General features: G+C 36.1%; 1 protein-coding gene across 1 annotated transcript in view; it reads right to left on the reverse strand.

Annotated features, from left to right (window-relative positions):
• VPS13B (vacuolar protein sorting 13 homolog B) overlaps positions 1 to 18,637 on the reverse strand; it is an 806,861-nt gene that overhangs the window by 327,550 nt on the left and 460,674 nt on the right. Inside the window, exon 31 of the mRNA XM_027776225.1 lies at positions 9,660 to 9,863. Within this exon, the coding sequence (XP_027632026.1) occupies positions 9,660 to 9,863 (204 nt within the window). The remainder of the gene's footprint in view (positions 1 to 9,659; positions 9,864 to 18,637) is intronic.

Consider the following 18,637-nt stretch of genomic DNA (forward strand, 5'->3'; position numbering starts at 1 on the left):
CAGAGAAAAAACAATCTATCAAAAAAGGCAAAGCAGGTTTGAAAACCCTTAAGTAGAATGTTCAGAAATCAAAAATATAGGTATTAAAATTAAATATACAACACACTGGGGTCAGTACTATAGCTTAGTGGTCAACAGAACTGGATCACATTTGCCAACCATGGTTTGATTCCTGGCCCTGGCTGCTTGAGAAACATACCTGGTGACTGTGTATTATATGCTCCAGGTACAAAAGGATGGAGAAAAGGAAGAGAAGGGATTGTGGTGTGACTGCATCCCACTGGGGGGGTGCTTTCTCACTTTCTTTGTCTTTCTATGGTGAGTATACATGCTTTCTGGCAATTAAAAAAAAATATATATATAATAAAAATACACACACACACACACACACGGGATGAACAGAATTTTAGATATAGGTTAAGAAAATTCATAAACTAGAATGTAGATTTGAGAAAATTCTACAACTATACTAACATAATTTATTTATTCATTATTATTATTGTTGTTATTTTTAATTTGCTACAATGCTCATGTACTCACCAGAGGGAGAGACAGAGAGAGAGAGAAAGAGAGAGAGAGAGAAAGCAAGGCACCAGATTCAGGGTTTAAACTCTGACTGGCCATGTGAGAGTACAGCAACTTAACTACCACATCTGCTGGCCCCACTAAAATAAATTTTAAAGTGAAAAGCTTAAAAGGAAAGTGAAGACATATGGAGGAATGGGTCCGACATATTTAATTAGGTTCTCTCCAACATGAGAGAATAAAAAAGGGGAAAGAAAACATATTAAAAAGATAATGGTGGGGCTAGCAGGTGGTACGGTAGTTAAAGTGCTGTGCTCCCACATGGCTGACTGTGGTTCAAATCTGGGACCTGGTGGCTTGCTTTCTCACTTCTCTTTTCTTCTCTTTCACTCTGTCTCTCTCTTGTCAAATTAAGAAATAATAATAACAAATACAATTATATAATTTTTTTTGGAGAATATTTTTTTTTGCTACAGGGCATGTGCACTTGCCAGAAAGACAGAGAGAAACAGAGAGACAGAAGGTGAGAAATAGAAGGCTAGAGAGAAACAGAGAGATAGAAGGCCACACCACAATCCCTTCTCCCCTATTCTCCTCTCAGGATCTTGGGCACACATGCACACGCGTTCGGTGTGAGTTTAAGCCACCAGGTCTGGGACTCAAACCACGGTCAACTACATGGGAGTCCAGCAACATAGCCATTATGCCAACTGCTGGTCCCTAAATAATTCTTTAAAAAAATAATGGTTGAGAATTTTTTCAGAACTGATGAGATATAAGAATCTATACGTTTATAAGGCATAGTGAGTTCTGGTTCAGATATACAATAAAATCCACAGTCCAATCTTGTTGGATCACTCAAGTTAAAGAGAAGATATTAAGGGGCCAGCAGGTGGTGTAGTGGTTAAGGTGCTGGACATTCCCACATACATACCTGACCATGGTTCGAGTCCAAGACCTAATGGCTTGCTTTCTCACTTTCCCTCTCACTTTCTTTGTCTCTCTCTGGTCAAATTAAAAAAAAAAAAAGAATGAATAAATAAACAATAAAAAAGGGAAAAGATATTAAACTCAGGTGAAAAGAAAATTATCTTTGCATGCTAAGGCTATGGGATTAGGAGAGCTATGAGTTAAATATTTTTCTGATGTATTGTAACATAATAATATACATTTCTTTTTAAAAGAATTATTATTATTTTTTTAATTTGACCAGAGAGAGAGACAGAAAGACAGAAAGCAAGCTTCTAGGTCCAGGACTTGAACCATGGTTCAATGTGGAGGTCCGGTGCCTCAACCTCCATGCCACCTTATGGCCACAATTTAATATATTTCTACACTGTCCTTAGAAACCAAGAAATGAGCGATTTATTTGTCATGTAATAAAGAGGATTATGCCCATAGAAACTTACTAAACCTTCACTGAAAATAACAAAACACTGATTATCATAATACTCTCATCTACTTATAAGAAAATAATCATATATGTTAACAAAAGCTCTTCTGGCAAGCTTTGGAAGGAGCAGATTGTTAACAAGGAAAAATACAGTTCTCCAAAACTGTTACTAAGTAAAAAAGCACAGGTGTATACCACATGCGTAGGAAGACTGTGGTCATCTTTCTTAGATTCAGTGTATTTATGCTAAGGGTCTTCTGCCCATCTGCCAAACATCTTGGGTATGCATTTGTGAGAATAGTAAAGGAGTTTAAAAATCAAACGTCAAAAATCACACATTATGACAGACCAGAAATAGGAAAAATAGTACCAAGGTTTCCAAAATATTCAAGTAAAAAGATAGAATAAGAAATGTTAGATGGTCTTGTGTCCACAGAATAATCTTATGCAATGTAAACACTGTGATCTAATACTACAGCTGAACTTCAGACAGAAGTCACTAGAGCAGAAGATAGTTGTGGTAATAAGCTGAGAAAACTCCTTATAGACGTTATTGCTAAACATGCAAAACAGTAATATTCACAAACATTTATGATAAACAATCTACCATTTTGAAAAGTATGGTAACAAAAGTATCTAGAGTTTCCTCTTATTTTTAGATTACTGAGATTGTTTCTTGTTCTTTTGGCTAAGACCAAGTGCAGATTATTAAGAGTTATAAGGATAAATAATTTGAATCCTATATAACTACAATGAAATACTCAGTTATGGGTATAAACCCATGTGGAAATCCCCCCCCCAAAAAAAAACAACAACAATAAACAAAACTACACTATTTCATTGACTTCCTAATGCTATTAAAATAAAATAAAATTCAAACACCCTTTAACCTGCAAGACTATTCAAAATTTAGCCCTTCTCTCCCTAAAAGTTGTGTACTACTTCCAGTCTGGCATGATCTTTAAATGTGCTAAAAACTTCTTCCAACTCAAGTCTTTGTTCTGCCTGAAACATTCTTGGCAGAAACAGTCCAGGATATTTCCATGGATATCTCATTTTTGTCATTCGGTTATTAAAATAGGCCTTCTCTGAGTCCCAATCAAAGGAAAGTTCCTAGTTGCTCTTAGCGACTACATCTCTGTATTATTTTATGTTTGTCATTCTTTGAAATTCAGAATCATGAACTGAGTGTTCATTATGGTGCCAGGTTCTTTGGTAGGCACTGAGACAAGAATGTCAAAAATGGATACGAAGAGCTCAGTTTAGCAGGAAAGATAACTACACAGAACAGTCAGAAAGTAGGATAAGTATAACAAGGAAAGTGAAGAGAGGTATGGAAATACTCAGTAAATCTAACTTTTTATCTCAAGGTTCTGAACTTATAGAAGAAATTAATTTGCAGGGACCAGAGTTGGCATCATGGCTATGTCGCTGGAATCCCATGTGGTTGACAGCAGTTCAAGTCCTGGACCTGGTGGCTCAAACTCATGCCAGGCACATGTGCATGCATGCCCAAGATACCGAGAGGAGAATGGAGGAAAGTGGATTGTGGCGTGGCCATCCCCACTCAGGGGTGATTTCTCACTTTCTGTCTCTCTGTCTTTCTCTGTCTTTCTGGTGAGCTCATGCACCCTATAGCAAAAAAACAAAAAACAAAAACTCTCAAAAAAAAAAAAAAAAGAATTTAATTTGCAAAGATATATAAATTATCTTATGAAGAATAATATAAGAATTACAGCTTGAAATATGGATGAGTTTCAAGGTATAGTTAAATGACGTATCAGTACAACTTTAGTTTGGCCAAATTAAATAATGTTAATATAAAATAGTATCTTTTTTCACTAAAACAAGACCAAAAATTACTCCCTCAGCAAACCAACTCCCCAAATCATGGTCAGTGTATTTTTGGTGAAGTTGGCAAGTACTACATTTATGATAACTTCAAAAAGATAGCTTTATGAACATATTCATAATAAAATATTAACTTACTTCAATTTTATTGAGATAGCTGCTCTAGTAATAGTTTTCAACTGTTTATATTGTATCTCTATAGCTTGGAACTCTTTCCTGCATCTCATTCTACATGATAGACACGTATCAAAGGAAAAACTTCAAAATAAACTTCATGTACAAGGGACAAAAGAAAGGGATGGCTGAATGGTCCTCAGGAAAGGGAACATTAAAAATTTTATCTTGATGATGATGTTAATAGAAAACCACTAATGGACAAAGGGTCAGGAAATATCTTTCATTTAATTTTTAAATCTTTAATAACATATTGTTAAGCCAGGCACGGTGCTCACAGAATTATACAGAATAACGTATAATTATTAAATGTATAAAAATTAAATGTTGTATATATGCCTTTAAGTACATTTCTGTTTATTTTTATGTATGTATGTATGTATGTATTTATTTATTTATTTTTAAGTTTTTACAATAGGGTGCATGCTCTCAACAGAGAGAGACAGTGAGAGAGAAAGTGAGAAATCACCCCCCCTAGGAAGTATGGCTACTCTGCAATCTCTTCTCCTCTGTCCTTCTGCTGGGATTTTGGGCACACACGTATGCATGCCTTTCATAATTTTCAAGCTGCCAGATCCAAGATTCAAGACTCAAACTATAGTCGGGCATGTGGGAATCCAATGCTTTAACCACCATGTTACCTGCTGGCCCCTAAGTACATTTTAAATATAATTGTTTTGGGTGTTTCTCTTAGAAAGAGAATGCTGCAGGAGGGAAACTGGTTATTTAGGGTATCAGTCAGTTTGGTTTTGATAGTCAAGGCATTAGTTATGTCTTATGTCTATTATAATTATGATGCTAGCAGCTACAGGAAAAAAACTTCAAATTAATTGACAATTTAAGAGGTTTTAAAATTTTATGGTATACTACCATGATGATTACAGTCAAGTTAAGCATTTTATTATGTATTGAGTACCTATTATCTATCAGTAACTATGCCAAGATAAAAAGAACAGTAAGACTAGGCATGAAAGGATCTCTATCCTTTTTATTTATGCCAACTTTTCAGGCTCCCACAGGACACCCTCAGTCAACACATAAGGAAGAAGAAAGAAGAAATATATTGGCCACTAGGAAGGAGAAACCAACTGCCTCTTCCCATTGCATCAGGATCCTTTTTCTTCATACTTAGTTCCCAGATGTTTTAAGCAGAAGGTGAAACACATTATTTTTAGTCATGACAATGTTTTAAAAAATTATAAAATCACATAATTCAAGTAGGTTTGGGTGACTCTTGTCATTAATCTATGAGGTACAAGAATAAGACTAACTTTTGTCATTTTGCTTATGTGTTAGCTTGATGTCCTCACAAATTAGTAAGATAAAATCTATGGTTTCTAGATGGAAGATTTAAAGCCAAGATGTGCTATATTCTTCCACATTCCTAGTTGTGATTTAAGGTGTGATCCTGGAAAAGGCTCATGTTTGATTAATCTAAAATCAAAACATACAGAGGCTCCTATGAGGTGTAAACTCTTGGGTAATAATTCAAAAAATGAAAGATCTAAAGACATATGGAATAGTCACAATCTCTTGGAAATAAGGCTAGCAATTTATGATTCAGGGATATTGATGTCCACACATAGCCACAGGTTCCCATATTCAGTGTTAACAATCCTATTAAGTAAGGACTGATAGATCTTAGGAATGTGTCAAATTCAAATTCAGCTTGCTAAGGAAACTTTGCAATAATAGTTAAAAAAAAATTAGGTGTGTGAAAAAAAGAAAAAGGCCCACAGAGTAGTATATGTAATTCAATACATTGGTATCAAATACTAAAACAAACAAAGGTGCTAAAACTGTACCACTGACAAAGAAGTCTAAAAGGTAAATTATCCAAAGAAATTGAACACAGATAGCAAGAGGAATAAATAAATGTGTTAAGATAAAATAAAAAGATTTTTAACTGCAGTTTTCTAAAGTCTATTCAAACTATAGCTTAAAACATGATAAACAAAATAATATTAATTAATATTAACTTGGAGAATTAGGCTTAGTGGTATTTTCATGAAGTCACAAGAAACTTTCCATCAACTCCCTCCTTAAAGCTCTAATACCCATAAAAAACAGCAACAGTGATTTGAATGTGCAACCTCCACATGGCAGACATCAGTACAAGGTTACTCTAGTTCTCATCACTTCATTTCCTCAGATTATAAAATAAACCCAGATGTAGTGAAAAATCGTTGCTAAGAGAAAAGGGGGAAAAATGTGATGCGCTAACAATGAACTTTAGCATAAATCTAAAGGGTCAGAGCCTGAGTAGAAAGGAAGGAAACCGGGGCTTTAGACTTAGCTATATTTTAAAGTGACATTGGACAAGCCAAGGAACCTCCTCAGTTTCTGAGTGATTTTTGTCTATAACAACCTGCTAAGAACGGTTTAGAGTTTCGAGTTTGTTAAAAGGGAAACCTGCACGAAAGAAAATCTAGAGGGTAGAACGAAACAGTAGCCAATATTTTGTAAAAGTCATTGTGTTTTAAACACAGAAAAACTGACAAGAAGGTTCTGGAAGATTCCATTCTTGTCTTCTCCCTTCTCTGTAACCAACAGCAACTCCAGAGCAACCTCCAGATTAAGAGCCAACAGACTCACTGATTGATTTCTCCTGGTTCCACATCAGCAGCCAGTCTGATTTCTCAGGTTTCCTTAAAAACCCCACTATCCAGCTTACGGGCTTTAAGAGGGCTAATTTTCTCTGAAATCCCCCAACACTCTCTTTTATGCTCTCACCTTCTAGCTCCTTCCACAACTGGGCAAAATTTTATTTCTATAAATAAATTCCTTAATCTTGAATAATCATAATGGTTCTGCTGCCTTGATTGAAACTTGATATATTACCTCAGTAAAATTAAGGTTTTGGTAACAGATCAATAAGTTTTAAAATTTGATCATTCTCTATGCTTAACCTTCCTAGTCCCTCCAACATATACATAGAACACCTCACAAATTAAAGACTAATTTGGTACCCATAGGGCAAGCAGGTTACAGTATGGTGGTTAAAGTGTTGGACTCGTACATGGCTCACTGTGGTTCCATCCTGGACTTGGTGGCTTGAAAATCATGCCGGGCACATGTGCATGTGTGCCCAAAACCCCAAAAGGAGAATGGGGGAGAAGAGATTGTGGTGTGGCCATCCTCCTTTGGGAGTAATTCCCCACTTTCCCTCTCACTGTCTCTCTCTGTTTCCCTCTGGTGAGCACATGTGCCTTATGTCAAAAACCTAAAAAAGAAAAAAAAATTGGTACCCAAAGAGAATGCATGGAAACTGTTATAAACAGAGGAAGAAAATTATTCCTTACTGTGTATCTTCTTGTAGCTTTTGAATTTTATCTATAATACTTATTTGAAAACAACAACAACAAAAAACCAGAATTCTATTAAGGTCCTATTATATAAGATTTGTAATAAGAACTAAGTTACATCAGATTAACAATGCCTTGTCCTCATTTGAGTCAAGATCTCTTAGTAACATTCACAGTGACTTCACTTGTTAGTGCTACTTAAACAACTGTCATTCTAATATTTTGTTAATTCACTCAAGCTTTTTCTTTTTTTTTTGAGAGGTTTTTGCTATAAGGCGCATACGCTTGCCAGAAAGACAGAGAGAGAGAGACAGAGAGACAGAGAGACAGAAAGCAAGAAATCACCCCTGCAATCCCTTCTCCTCCATTCTCCTCTTGAGATCTTGGGCACAGACACGCGCCCAGTGTGAGGTTAAGCCACCGGGTCCAGGACTTGAACCGCAGTCGGCTACATGGAAGTCTAGCGACACAGCCATTATGCCAACTGCTGGTCCCAACTCAAGCTTTTATTAAGTACCTATTATACGTCAAGCATGACGTGTGCTATGTGTTAAGAAATGAAGAAATTATAGAACACTTTCAAAGTTCTAGTCACTGTATCTACTGTTCCCTCAGTTCGAATACTTACCCTACTCTCCTGGCACTGATACTCTTCCATACTGGAAAAAAATTCAGAGGGCATGTACTCTGTGAGTCCTTCTCTGAAACACCATCCACAGAGTTAACTAATCATTATCTCCCTCTTTAAATTTTCTATTTATACCAAGGTCAATTTGGCATTAATATATTGTTTTGCTTATTGTCTATCAAATCTATTGACCTCTTATGGAGATCTCTCATGTGCATGAAATGTGTTCATTCTGTCCGGGATGTGTTTCTTCTGTAAGCCTAAGTGTACTATGGTCGTCTATCTTAGCATTGTCCACACTGTACTCCAATGGTTAATTAACTGGTCTGACTTTCATTGGGTGTTAAACTCCTTGAAAAATAGAAACTTATTAGGAATTACTCTGTTCTGTTATGCCAGTATAAAAGACTTTCAAGAACATAGACTGGATATCTGAAGTATTAATTTTTGAAAAGGGTGACAAGACCATTCAATAGAGAAAGAACAGTCTTTTTAACAAATGATGCCAGGATAACTGAATATTTATGTGTAAAAGAAGGATGTTAGACCCAGCAGTGGTCACACAAGTGAGAGAGCACTGCTGTGTGATGGCTGAGGCTGCATGGGAAGCCCAAGTTTGACCATGGGAGGCCTGTGGTTCCACTTGATTGGGAGGCTAGAACAGGAAGAACTGTGATATGGTGAGACCCTGTAAAAACTGCTTAACCTTCTCTCCCTTCCACGCTTGTTCCCCCTCATTAAAAAGCCTAAGTGTACTATGGTCGTCTATCTTAGCATTGTCCACACTGTACTCCAATGGTTAATTAACTGGTCTGACTTTCATTGGGTGTTAAACTCCTTGAAAAATAGAAACTTATTAGGAATTACTCTGTTCTGTTATGCCAGTATAAAAGACTTTCAAGAACATAGACTGGATATCTGAAGTATTAATTTTTGAAAAGGGTGACAAGACCATTCAATAGAGAAAGAACAGTCTTTTTAACAAATGATGCCAGGATAACTGAATATTTATGTGTAAAAGAAGGATGTTAGACCCAGCAGTGGTCACACAAGTGAGAGAGCACTGCTGTGTGATGGCTGAGGCTGCATGGGAAGCCCAAGTTTGACCATGGGAGGCCTGTGGTTCCACTTGATTGGGAGGCTAGAACAGGAAGAACTGTGATATGGTGAGACCCTGTAAAAACTGCTTAACCTTCTCTCCCTTCCACGCTTGTTCCCCCTCATTAAAAAAAAAAAAAAAAAAGTTGTTGAATTTTTATTTCATACCATATACAAAAAAAGCTCCATAAAAAACGGAAATACACAAAACTCAAAACGTATGAATGAGCTAAATACAAAAGCAAAAGTCATAGAATTCCAAGGAAAAAAACACATAATTTCACATAGTATTTGTTTTTTTACTTTTTTTCTCTTATTATAGTAAGCAGAAAGAAGAGGCTAAAATAAAATAAAATAATTGGCCCTGAACATAACAGATTTCAAGAGAAAACGTGACTGTGTCCTTTAGCCTGAAATGGATCCTTTCAACAAATAGTAAGATTTACTTATTATTTTTATCTCTTACAAGCCTAAATTCACAATAATTACTGTGTAACAGTGGTAGGACTAGCAGGTTTCCAAGCAAAATCATCAGCTACAATTAGAAAATATATTTTGTGTTTGTAATGAAAAGCAGAAGGAATAAGAAAACTCTTGGGTTGAACCTGCTAACAACTGTATCACCAACAGTTCTGCTGGCAATGAAGTATTTGAAAGTGTAGAACAGTTCTCAGCCATTTCCTACCTGCTGGCCATATTCCACTCCAGAGCTGGATTTTGAGAATTCCTTTCACTCTCCGTTAGCACTCCTCCTGTGCTACTTTCCTTCTCTGGTTTTAGTTGATCCCACTGTGTAGTACCAATGTTGATAGACTGCAGGTCTATTTGGTATTGTCTATCTTCAATTTCTGATCCAGGATCCCGAAGAATTCCTAAGTTCAAAGCTCTCCTGTAGAGGCAGTGAAAAAAAGTACATAGACTAAAAAAAAAAAATTATGATGATTTTGTTCATTAATATCATATTGCTGCCATTTTTTTCCTTCAGATTATTGGTGAGTAAACTAGGTTATTCACATCTATGAGACATGTAATAGAAACTTACTACATATTATGACATGAAAATGTATCCAAAACTTAGAATAATGTACTCTATAACGATTTCTTAAATTATCCCAACACTGTGCTCTTTTTCCAAGTATTTTCACATACATAATTCAGATCTTGAGGTGCTATGAAGTTCTATTATTATATTCATTTTTTCCAAAGAGAAAACAATTCGGAGATGTTGAAAGACAGCAATAGCTATAAAGGTAGTATTGGACAAATTTATGACTTGCATTCAGATTTTTTGATTCAATACTCTTTCTTTCTTTTTTTTTTAAGAATTATTTTTTATTTAACTTTATTTATTATTAATATCATTATTATTTTTCAGTTTGACCAGAGAGAGGCAGAGAGAGAGAGAGGAAGTGAGAAAGCAAGCCACCAGGTCCGAGACTTGAACCATGGTCCGCCATGTGGGAATCCAGCGCCTTTAACCACCATGCCACTTGCCGGCCCCGATTCAATACTCTTTCTAATGTTGATCATCTACCTTCCTCATAATTTGGATTTCCTACCAGGAAAAGTGATGGAGACTTTTAATCTATTTCACTTTTCTACCCCTTACTTTTGTTTTTTCATAAAATCCCATTATCATATAGACTAAAGTGCCTAGATGACTATAACGTTTACTGATATAAAGTAACAGGGAGGTTTAGTGACCCATGTAAAAATGGAACATACAACTTTGATCTTATTGGGCTCATTGCTAAGTGACTGAATAAAATTATTTATTAAAGCTAAACTGAAGGAAGTAAATGCTTAAAATTTTTCACAAAGGTTTTAGAGTGAAAATAGCAAGGCAGTATGTACTAAGGAGAATAGAGTTTGAAAGTTAGATAACACTTAAATTATTCTTATTTGACAATTTAAAAAAATTATATTAAGCTTTGTTGGTTTTAAAAAGTTTTAAAGCGAATGATTAAAAAAAAAAAAAAAGGTCCATATTAAAGTTTTCATTAGCAGAAAAAAATGAAAAAATATAGAGGAAAAAATATTTTCATTATGGCCAGCAGGTGGTGTGGTGGTTAAGGTTCATGGCTCCCAGATGATTGATCACCCTTTTGAATCCCAGACCTGGCAGCTTGAAAATCATGCTGGGCACGTGTGTGTGTGTTTTGTGTGTGTGTGTGTGTGTGTGTGTGTGTGTGTGTTTGTGTGACCAAACTCCTGAAAGAGAATGCAGGAGAAGGGACTGTGGCATGGCCATCCTCACTGGGAGATGATTTCTCACTTTCCGTCTCTTTTTCTCCATCTCTCTCTGGTGAACACACATGTCCTATGGCAAAACTTAAAAAGAAAAAAAATAGTTTACTAGTAGAGATAGTAAAAAACCTTACTTGCAGAAATCTGAAAAAAAGTACAATTAAATTAATGATTTCAATTGAACACTAGTGAAACTAATTACTGGGTTTTGATTAAGTCTACATCTTAGCTGGCTAGGAAGTACAGACGGCAGACCAAACATAACCAGTGGCTGGTCAATTGAAGAAGACAGGGGAGTGACTACTCAGACTCAAGATGGTAAGTGTCCATGCCAGCCTATCAGAACTAGAAACATACATAAAATGAGATGCCAGAGTATGTAAACAACAAGGGAACAGGAAAACAAATATGGATGACAAGCCATAGTGGGAGCCAGAGAAACTGAGAAGAATGGCTCATGATTCCTTTGGTAAGAGGTGAACCTGACTTTCTCTTTTCTAACTTAGAAAAACTACATTCTAGGAATGGGCCTCAAGAAAAGATAATGTTGTATATGAACTAAGAACTGCACTAGAAATAGGGTTCATGCACTACTTCATAAACCCTTTCAATTTCCTCTAGGAAATCGAAAGAAAAAAGAAAAGAGGGTAGAGGTGGAAAGGAGTAACATTTTCAGAGTCTCTCTGGGGTAGAAAGCTCTAGTTTAACTAGAATATGACATAATTCTGCTAATTCTTAAAAGACCCAACTCAGATATCATTTTGTCTATGAAGTCTTTTCTGACCACCCTTTCTCCTAACTTCCTTAGCCCTCTCAAATCTGTGTTCTTAGGTTGTCTCCATAATTCTAAGTACAATAATATAAATGATATGCCAGTCTTCCTTACATACCATAAACTTCTTGAGGTCAGAAACTACCTATCCTATCTAGCAATCAGTAAATGCCATTTCAATTCACTAATATGAACTGACAGGGACCTTTACAAATCTCAACCGGAAAACCTATCTGTCCAGAGCAATAAGAACAGAAGTCCTTAAACATAAAACTTTTGCTCAGTTCCACATAGATTACATTCACCAAATACTATGGGAAATTGATTATCTGGTCTATTTCTCTAGATATTTCTCTCCATATAAAAGTTTAATTTACTTTATTTTTAATGTTCTTTACATATTTTTAAGGTGAATGAAAATACTTTTAAGAATCCCTTTAAAGGAAGGAAAAATGTCTAAAATACAAGACATGCCATATCAAAAGACAAAACAACATAGTCTAGCATTAATATCAATTACTATATTTCCCTTGGCACACAGCGGTACTATAATCACAAAATCACAACCACAAACACACTGAATTTTATCAGTGTTTTTCATTTCATTTAGGCTTGTAAATCTATATGTTTTGTCTTGGCCTTAAATTTGTCCCTATAGAAGGGACAAAGTAACAACTTACCTGTCTTGGCCTTAAGATGGGAGAATAAGCAAAAAATATATATATATATCCTCTGAGATTTTACAGTCCTAAGCCAGTACTTGAGGGTTTGATTCTCATATGTGGCATGAAAAAAAATTTCCATCTGGAGAGGCTTACTCAGGTAGACAGTGCTGCCAGATGACAGGCAAGGCAAAGGGACATTCTCTCGAGATGAATTCAATTTCAACTCAAAAATTTCCATAGATCAGATTCCAAGTGAAATGAGACACTCATAGACAAAATTCACAATTTACACAAGGTAAAAATGTACTTTGAGTGAGACATGGTAGAAACAATGGGTGGAAGGAAAAGACCCTCGAAGACTTTTGAAATAAGAATGAACAGATATGAAGCATAAAATAATTGTTCAAAAAGTAAAAAAAGAAAACTATCTTCAAAATATAAGCAGGGAATAAGTATTAATAAGAGCCATGAAAAACTACAAATGAGAACCAAATTACTTAAATTTAAAATTCATGCAGATTAAATCCAATCGAAGTGATAGTGAATTGCAAGAAAGATCCAAAGAACAGAATGTAATCCAAGAGACAAAGGACTACATGAGAGAAGGTAAGATCCATGGAGAACAGAGGGAGACAGTCTGAAAAATGCCCGACACTTGAGGGATATAGTACAAAGGATGCGGAGGTGGAATTATTTGAAGAGATAATGTCTGATAATTACTCAACAATGGCTAAAATATGCCCAACATTGGATCCATGCAACCTAAAGAATCCCAAGAAGTAATAATAGGGAAGAAATGGGTAAATATATGAATAAACTTAACAAATGTTATCTTTAAATCAATGATAATCATGATTGTGAGAAGAATACAGGCTACAAATAAGACAGTGGACAGTAACAGTATATAAATGAGATTAGGTAACCTTAGGTTAAGTGATCTAACATTTTTATATCATTGGGGAGAAAAGAAAAGATATTAACTTCAGATTTTCTTTGAACACACGTGCTAAAATAACCAAGGTAACCACAAAAATAATGGATATGAAATATATAACTTCTAAATAAATAAAGTAGGCAAACACTTGCCAAAAGAAAGCTGAAGTAGTTATAGTGCTATTAAATAACATAGACTTTAATTCTATTTAAAAGTAGAGTTATTACTACATGAATATATTTCTAGAAGTTATGACAATTCTAACTATATTAGTAAAAATAGCAACCTCAAACCACAGGAAAGAGAAACTGACAGTTCTACAAGCAGAAATTACCAAATCCATCATACAGTGTGGAAAACTTTAATCTACCTCCCTCTGTAATTGATAAGTAATTAGAAAAAATGAATTAAGAAACTTTGTAAAACACAATTAGCATATTTGATAATATTCATAGAATTCAATAAATTATACAATCTTAAAATAATACTATTTAATAATATTTATAGAACACACTATTGACAGCCTGAGAATCTATATCTTTCTTGAGCACAGAGAGAAACATTTTTAAAAACCAAACACCTACTAAACTATAAAGTAAGACTAAACATATTTCAGTGAATTAATATGACATAGGCTATATAATCTGAACACAATACAATTAAATGACATTTTATTAAAGAAGAGAACCTGCAAAACTACATCTGGAAAATTAAAAATGCAATTCTAAGTGTGTTTTGACTTATTGGTCAAAACATCATAATAAAATTTAAGAAATACTTAAATGTTGTATAGAGTGGTACTTAGAGAAAAATTTATTGTCTAAAATGCTTGTTTTAGCAAAGAAGAAAGGTTCAAGATTAATAAGCTAAACATAGAAAAGATAGGGGAAAAAAAGGAAATGAAATAAAAGCAGAAAATAAAATAAAGAAAGATCAACAAAGCCAAAAACAGACACACTTCTGGCAAAAAAAAAAAAAAAAAAAAAAAAAAAGATAAAAATAGAAGGCCAAATAAATTATATTAGCAATAAAAATGTAAAGGTAAGTACAATGTCATGGAAATAAGGCAGACAATAAGAGGAAACTGGGACAATTTACAGAGATTTTTACAACTTAACTTTGGGAAAAAAAAATCTCTCTAGTTGCCAATGTCCCTAGAAGACATTTCTTGTCCTTTCACCATGGGATTAATATAAAGGTTATCTCATTTATTTTACTGGGCTGTCAGAAAAGTCATGACTTTTTTTTTTTTGGAGAAGTTTTTACTATAGGGCGTATGCGTTCGCCAGAAAGAGAGAGAGAGACAGAGAGATAGAAAGCGAGAAATCACCCCCCAGGGGAGATGGCCACACCGCAATCCCTTCTCCATTCTCCTCTCGGGATCTTGGCCATGCACGCACATGCGTGCGGGGTGAGTTTTAAGCCACCGGGTCCGGAACACGAACCGCGGTCGACTACATGGGAGTCCAGCGACATAGCCATTACACTAACTTCTGGTCCCTTGACATTTTTTCTATGAAAAAATGTGTCACAGCTTTTCCAACGACTCAATATAACATTACTTTTTTAAGTAGCTCTTTTTCTATATGGAAATGACTGTTTCTTAAAAGTTGTGTGTGTGTGTGTGTGTTTGTGCATTCATTCATTCATTCCATGAGTAAAAGATACAGAGAAAAAAGGAGAGCTGCATCCCCAACAAGGTCCCAACACTATGATACACCCTTCAGTTTCAGCCAGCCCCTAATCATGGGCATACATGTGACCAGTATATTCAGGGAGGTCTCCAAACATCAATTGGAAACCTTTCCAGTGGGTCAGCTTTGCTGCCCCACCATCCAACCCTGAAAATGACACTTAAAATACTAGACTGTGATACTATAAAACTGCTGGCAATATAGTAAGTAATAGGAAGTATCAAAGTTCTTTCCTATTCCTGACTTAAGAGTGTAAAACCTGTATCTTCCTCTCAAAACAGCTTTCTTCACTGGGCTAACAGTTTTTGTTGTTATTGTTCAACAGACATTTACTGTACTTTAGGTCTCGGGATAGGTTCTAAGGATACGAGGGCCTGGTGTGGTCTTAGTATACAGCTTACAGTCTAGTGTTGTACAGGCAACTGTACAATTAATGCTATAAAAGGTCAGATATTGAATGCAACCAAATCACACAGAAGGGCCACCTGGGTCAGACTTGGGAAACCCAGGACAGAGGAAGGCAATGTTAAAATGAGTTTAAATAAGACTCACTGTATCATTTCATACAATGAAAACATTATCTTAGGCAAAGAAATAGGCCCAAAGATTTAAGAGGAGCAAATCCACAAACTTTGAAGAAGCTGGCATGGAAAGAAGCAGAGGGAATGGAATGCCGTAAGGCATCAGGGCAAAGATGGGCCCTTCTTTATAAAGTGTCAAGACCTGTGGCAGGCCTAATCTTTGGGAATGGAGAGGCATGGCCCACAGTTTGTGTTTACTTTGCAAACTGGCACGTTCACCCTGCCATATAGGTAGCAGAAGTTATGTAACAGCACCATAGTCAAGAGCAGAGAAAAACCCAGGTTTTGGTCTTAATTATGAAAATTAGGAAAGTTACTATACAAAGAACCTAGCATAGAAGTTGCCATGTCATAAAAACTTCAATTAACGGTTAAGAAAACAAAACAAAACAAAATACTTTTTTTTTTTTTTTTGAGAGTTTTTAGCTAGAGGGTGCTTATGCTCACCAGAAAGACAGAAAGAGACAAGTGGGATTACATCAGACTAAGAAGTTTCTGCATGGCAAAAGACACAGCAATTAGTGTGAATCGACAGCCCTCAGAATGGGAAAATATTTTTGTAAATTTTGCATTAGATAAGGGACTGATAACCAGAATACACAAGGAACTAAAGAAGCTGTTTGGAAAAAAAGATGATCAACCCTATTAATAAATGGGAGGAGTTGAATAAAACACTCTCTAAAGATGACATACGAATAGCCAAAAGGCATATGAAAAAATGTTCAACATCCCTCATTGTAAGGGAAATGCAGATAAAAACAACAATGAGGTACCACCTAACCCCAGTCAAAATGTCTAAGATTAAAAAAACAAAAAATGGTAAGTGTTGGCAGGGGTGTGGTGAAAGGAGAACTCTTTTATACTGCTGGTGGGAATGTAAATTGGTCCAACCAATGTGGAGAATAATTTGGAGATTCCTCAAAAATCTACAAATAGAACTACCATATGATCCAGCAATCTCATTCCTTGGTATCTACCCAAAGGACAGAAGAATTCTTCATTGGAAAAGTGCTTGCACATCGATGTTTATTATGGCACTATTCACGATTGCAAAGTCACGGAACCAACCCAAATGCCCCCGTATGGAGGAATGGATTGAAAAACTGTGGCACATATACTCCATGGAATACTACTCAGCCATAAAAACCAACAAAACTCTGGCTTTTGACAGAAAGTGGAAAAATATGAAGATTTACTGCTGAGTGAGGCAAGCCAGGCTATGAAGGAGAGACATTGTATGTCCCCACTTAACATATATTGAATGTCTGCACTCTGTGACTGAAACTGATTAACTAATGGTTGTACAAACACAAGAGATGGGTGTGAATGTCAGATGAGGTGTATGTGGAGGAGTGGGGCCTAATGAAGGACATTTGGAGAAGGGATACGGAGGTAGAAGATTGATGGGATGGGGAAGCGTGGTGTTATTGGTTGAAGATATTTTGATCAACGGGACTGGGGAGAAATGTTCACATACTGAAATGCTCACATTGTAAGCTAAATAATGCGATTGAATGTATATACAAAAAGAAATAAATTAAATAAAAAAGATTTCAAAAAAAGATTAAAAAAAGAAAGAAAGAAATCACTCCTCGGGGAAATGGCCATTCCACAGTCCCTTCTCATCCATTCTCCTCTTGGGGTCTTGGGCACGCATGCATATGTGCCTGGCATGAGTTTAAGCCACGGGGTCTGGAACTCAAACCACAGTTATCTAAATAGGAGCCTAGCGACGTAACCATTACGCCATCTGCTAGTTCCAAAAACACCTACTTTCAATCTTTCCTCAACCTCTGTATAAAATGTAGACTCTAAGTGAAGTGACTGGGATGAAAGGAAGAAAAGATAAAGGACATATTACAATTCTGAAAAAACCCAAAAGCTAAGCAGACTAGAACAACGAGCCTCAATTTGAGAAATCAAACCTATCAGGACCAGCAGATAACATGAATGTTAAGGTGTTGGAATCCTACATCACCACCGGTGGTTTGAGTCCTGAACCCAGCAGCTTGAAACTCATGCTGGGTGCACATGGGTGAGTGCCCAAAATCCCAGGAGGAGAATGGAGAAGGGATTGCAACATGACCATCCCCTCTCGGGGGTGATTTTTCACTTTCTCTCTCACTATCTTTCTCTGTCTCTTTGGTGAGCACATATGTAATATGGGAAGAAACTTAAAAATAAATAAATAAAATAAAAAAATAAATCAAGCCAAATGAAACTTATGGTTTCTAATTTGATCTATTTTATAAACTTAAAAACATGTTAATAGCATGCATACAATAAATGCCTTTCTGGGAACCAGCAGTTAGTGTAACGGCTATGTCGCTGGACTCCCACGTAGTCGTCCGCGGTTCACGTCCAGGACCCGGTGGCTTAAAACTCACGCCGGGTGCGTGTGCGTGCGTGCCCAAGATCCTGAGAGGAGAATGGAGGAGAAGGGATTGCGGTGTGACCATCCCCCCTGGGGAGTGATTTCTCGCTTTCTGTCTCTCTGTCTCTGTCTGTCTGGCAAGAGCACGCGCCCTATAGCGAAAAACTCTCCATAAAAAAAAAAAATGAATAAATGCCTTTCTTTCTAAGTCAAGATCATTGTAGAAAATTTAGGCCAATGAAAGAAACATACTAGTGTTTTTATAAAAACACAGTTTAGTTAGCGTAATGGTTATGTCTCTGAACTCCCATGTAGCTGACCGTTGTTCGAGGCCTGATGTGGTGGCTTAAACTCATGCCAGGTACATGTGCGTGCGTGCCCAAGATCCACAGAGGC

This window comes from Tupaia chinensis, unplaced genomic scaffold (assembly GCF_000334495.1).
Source record: "Tupaia chinensis unplaced genomic scaffold, TupChi_1.0 Scaffold000646_1, whole genome shotgun sequence".
Taxonomy (NCBI): domain Eukaryota; kingdom Metazoa; phylum Chordata; class Mammalia; order Scandentia; family Tupaiidae; genus Tupaia; species Tupaia belangeri.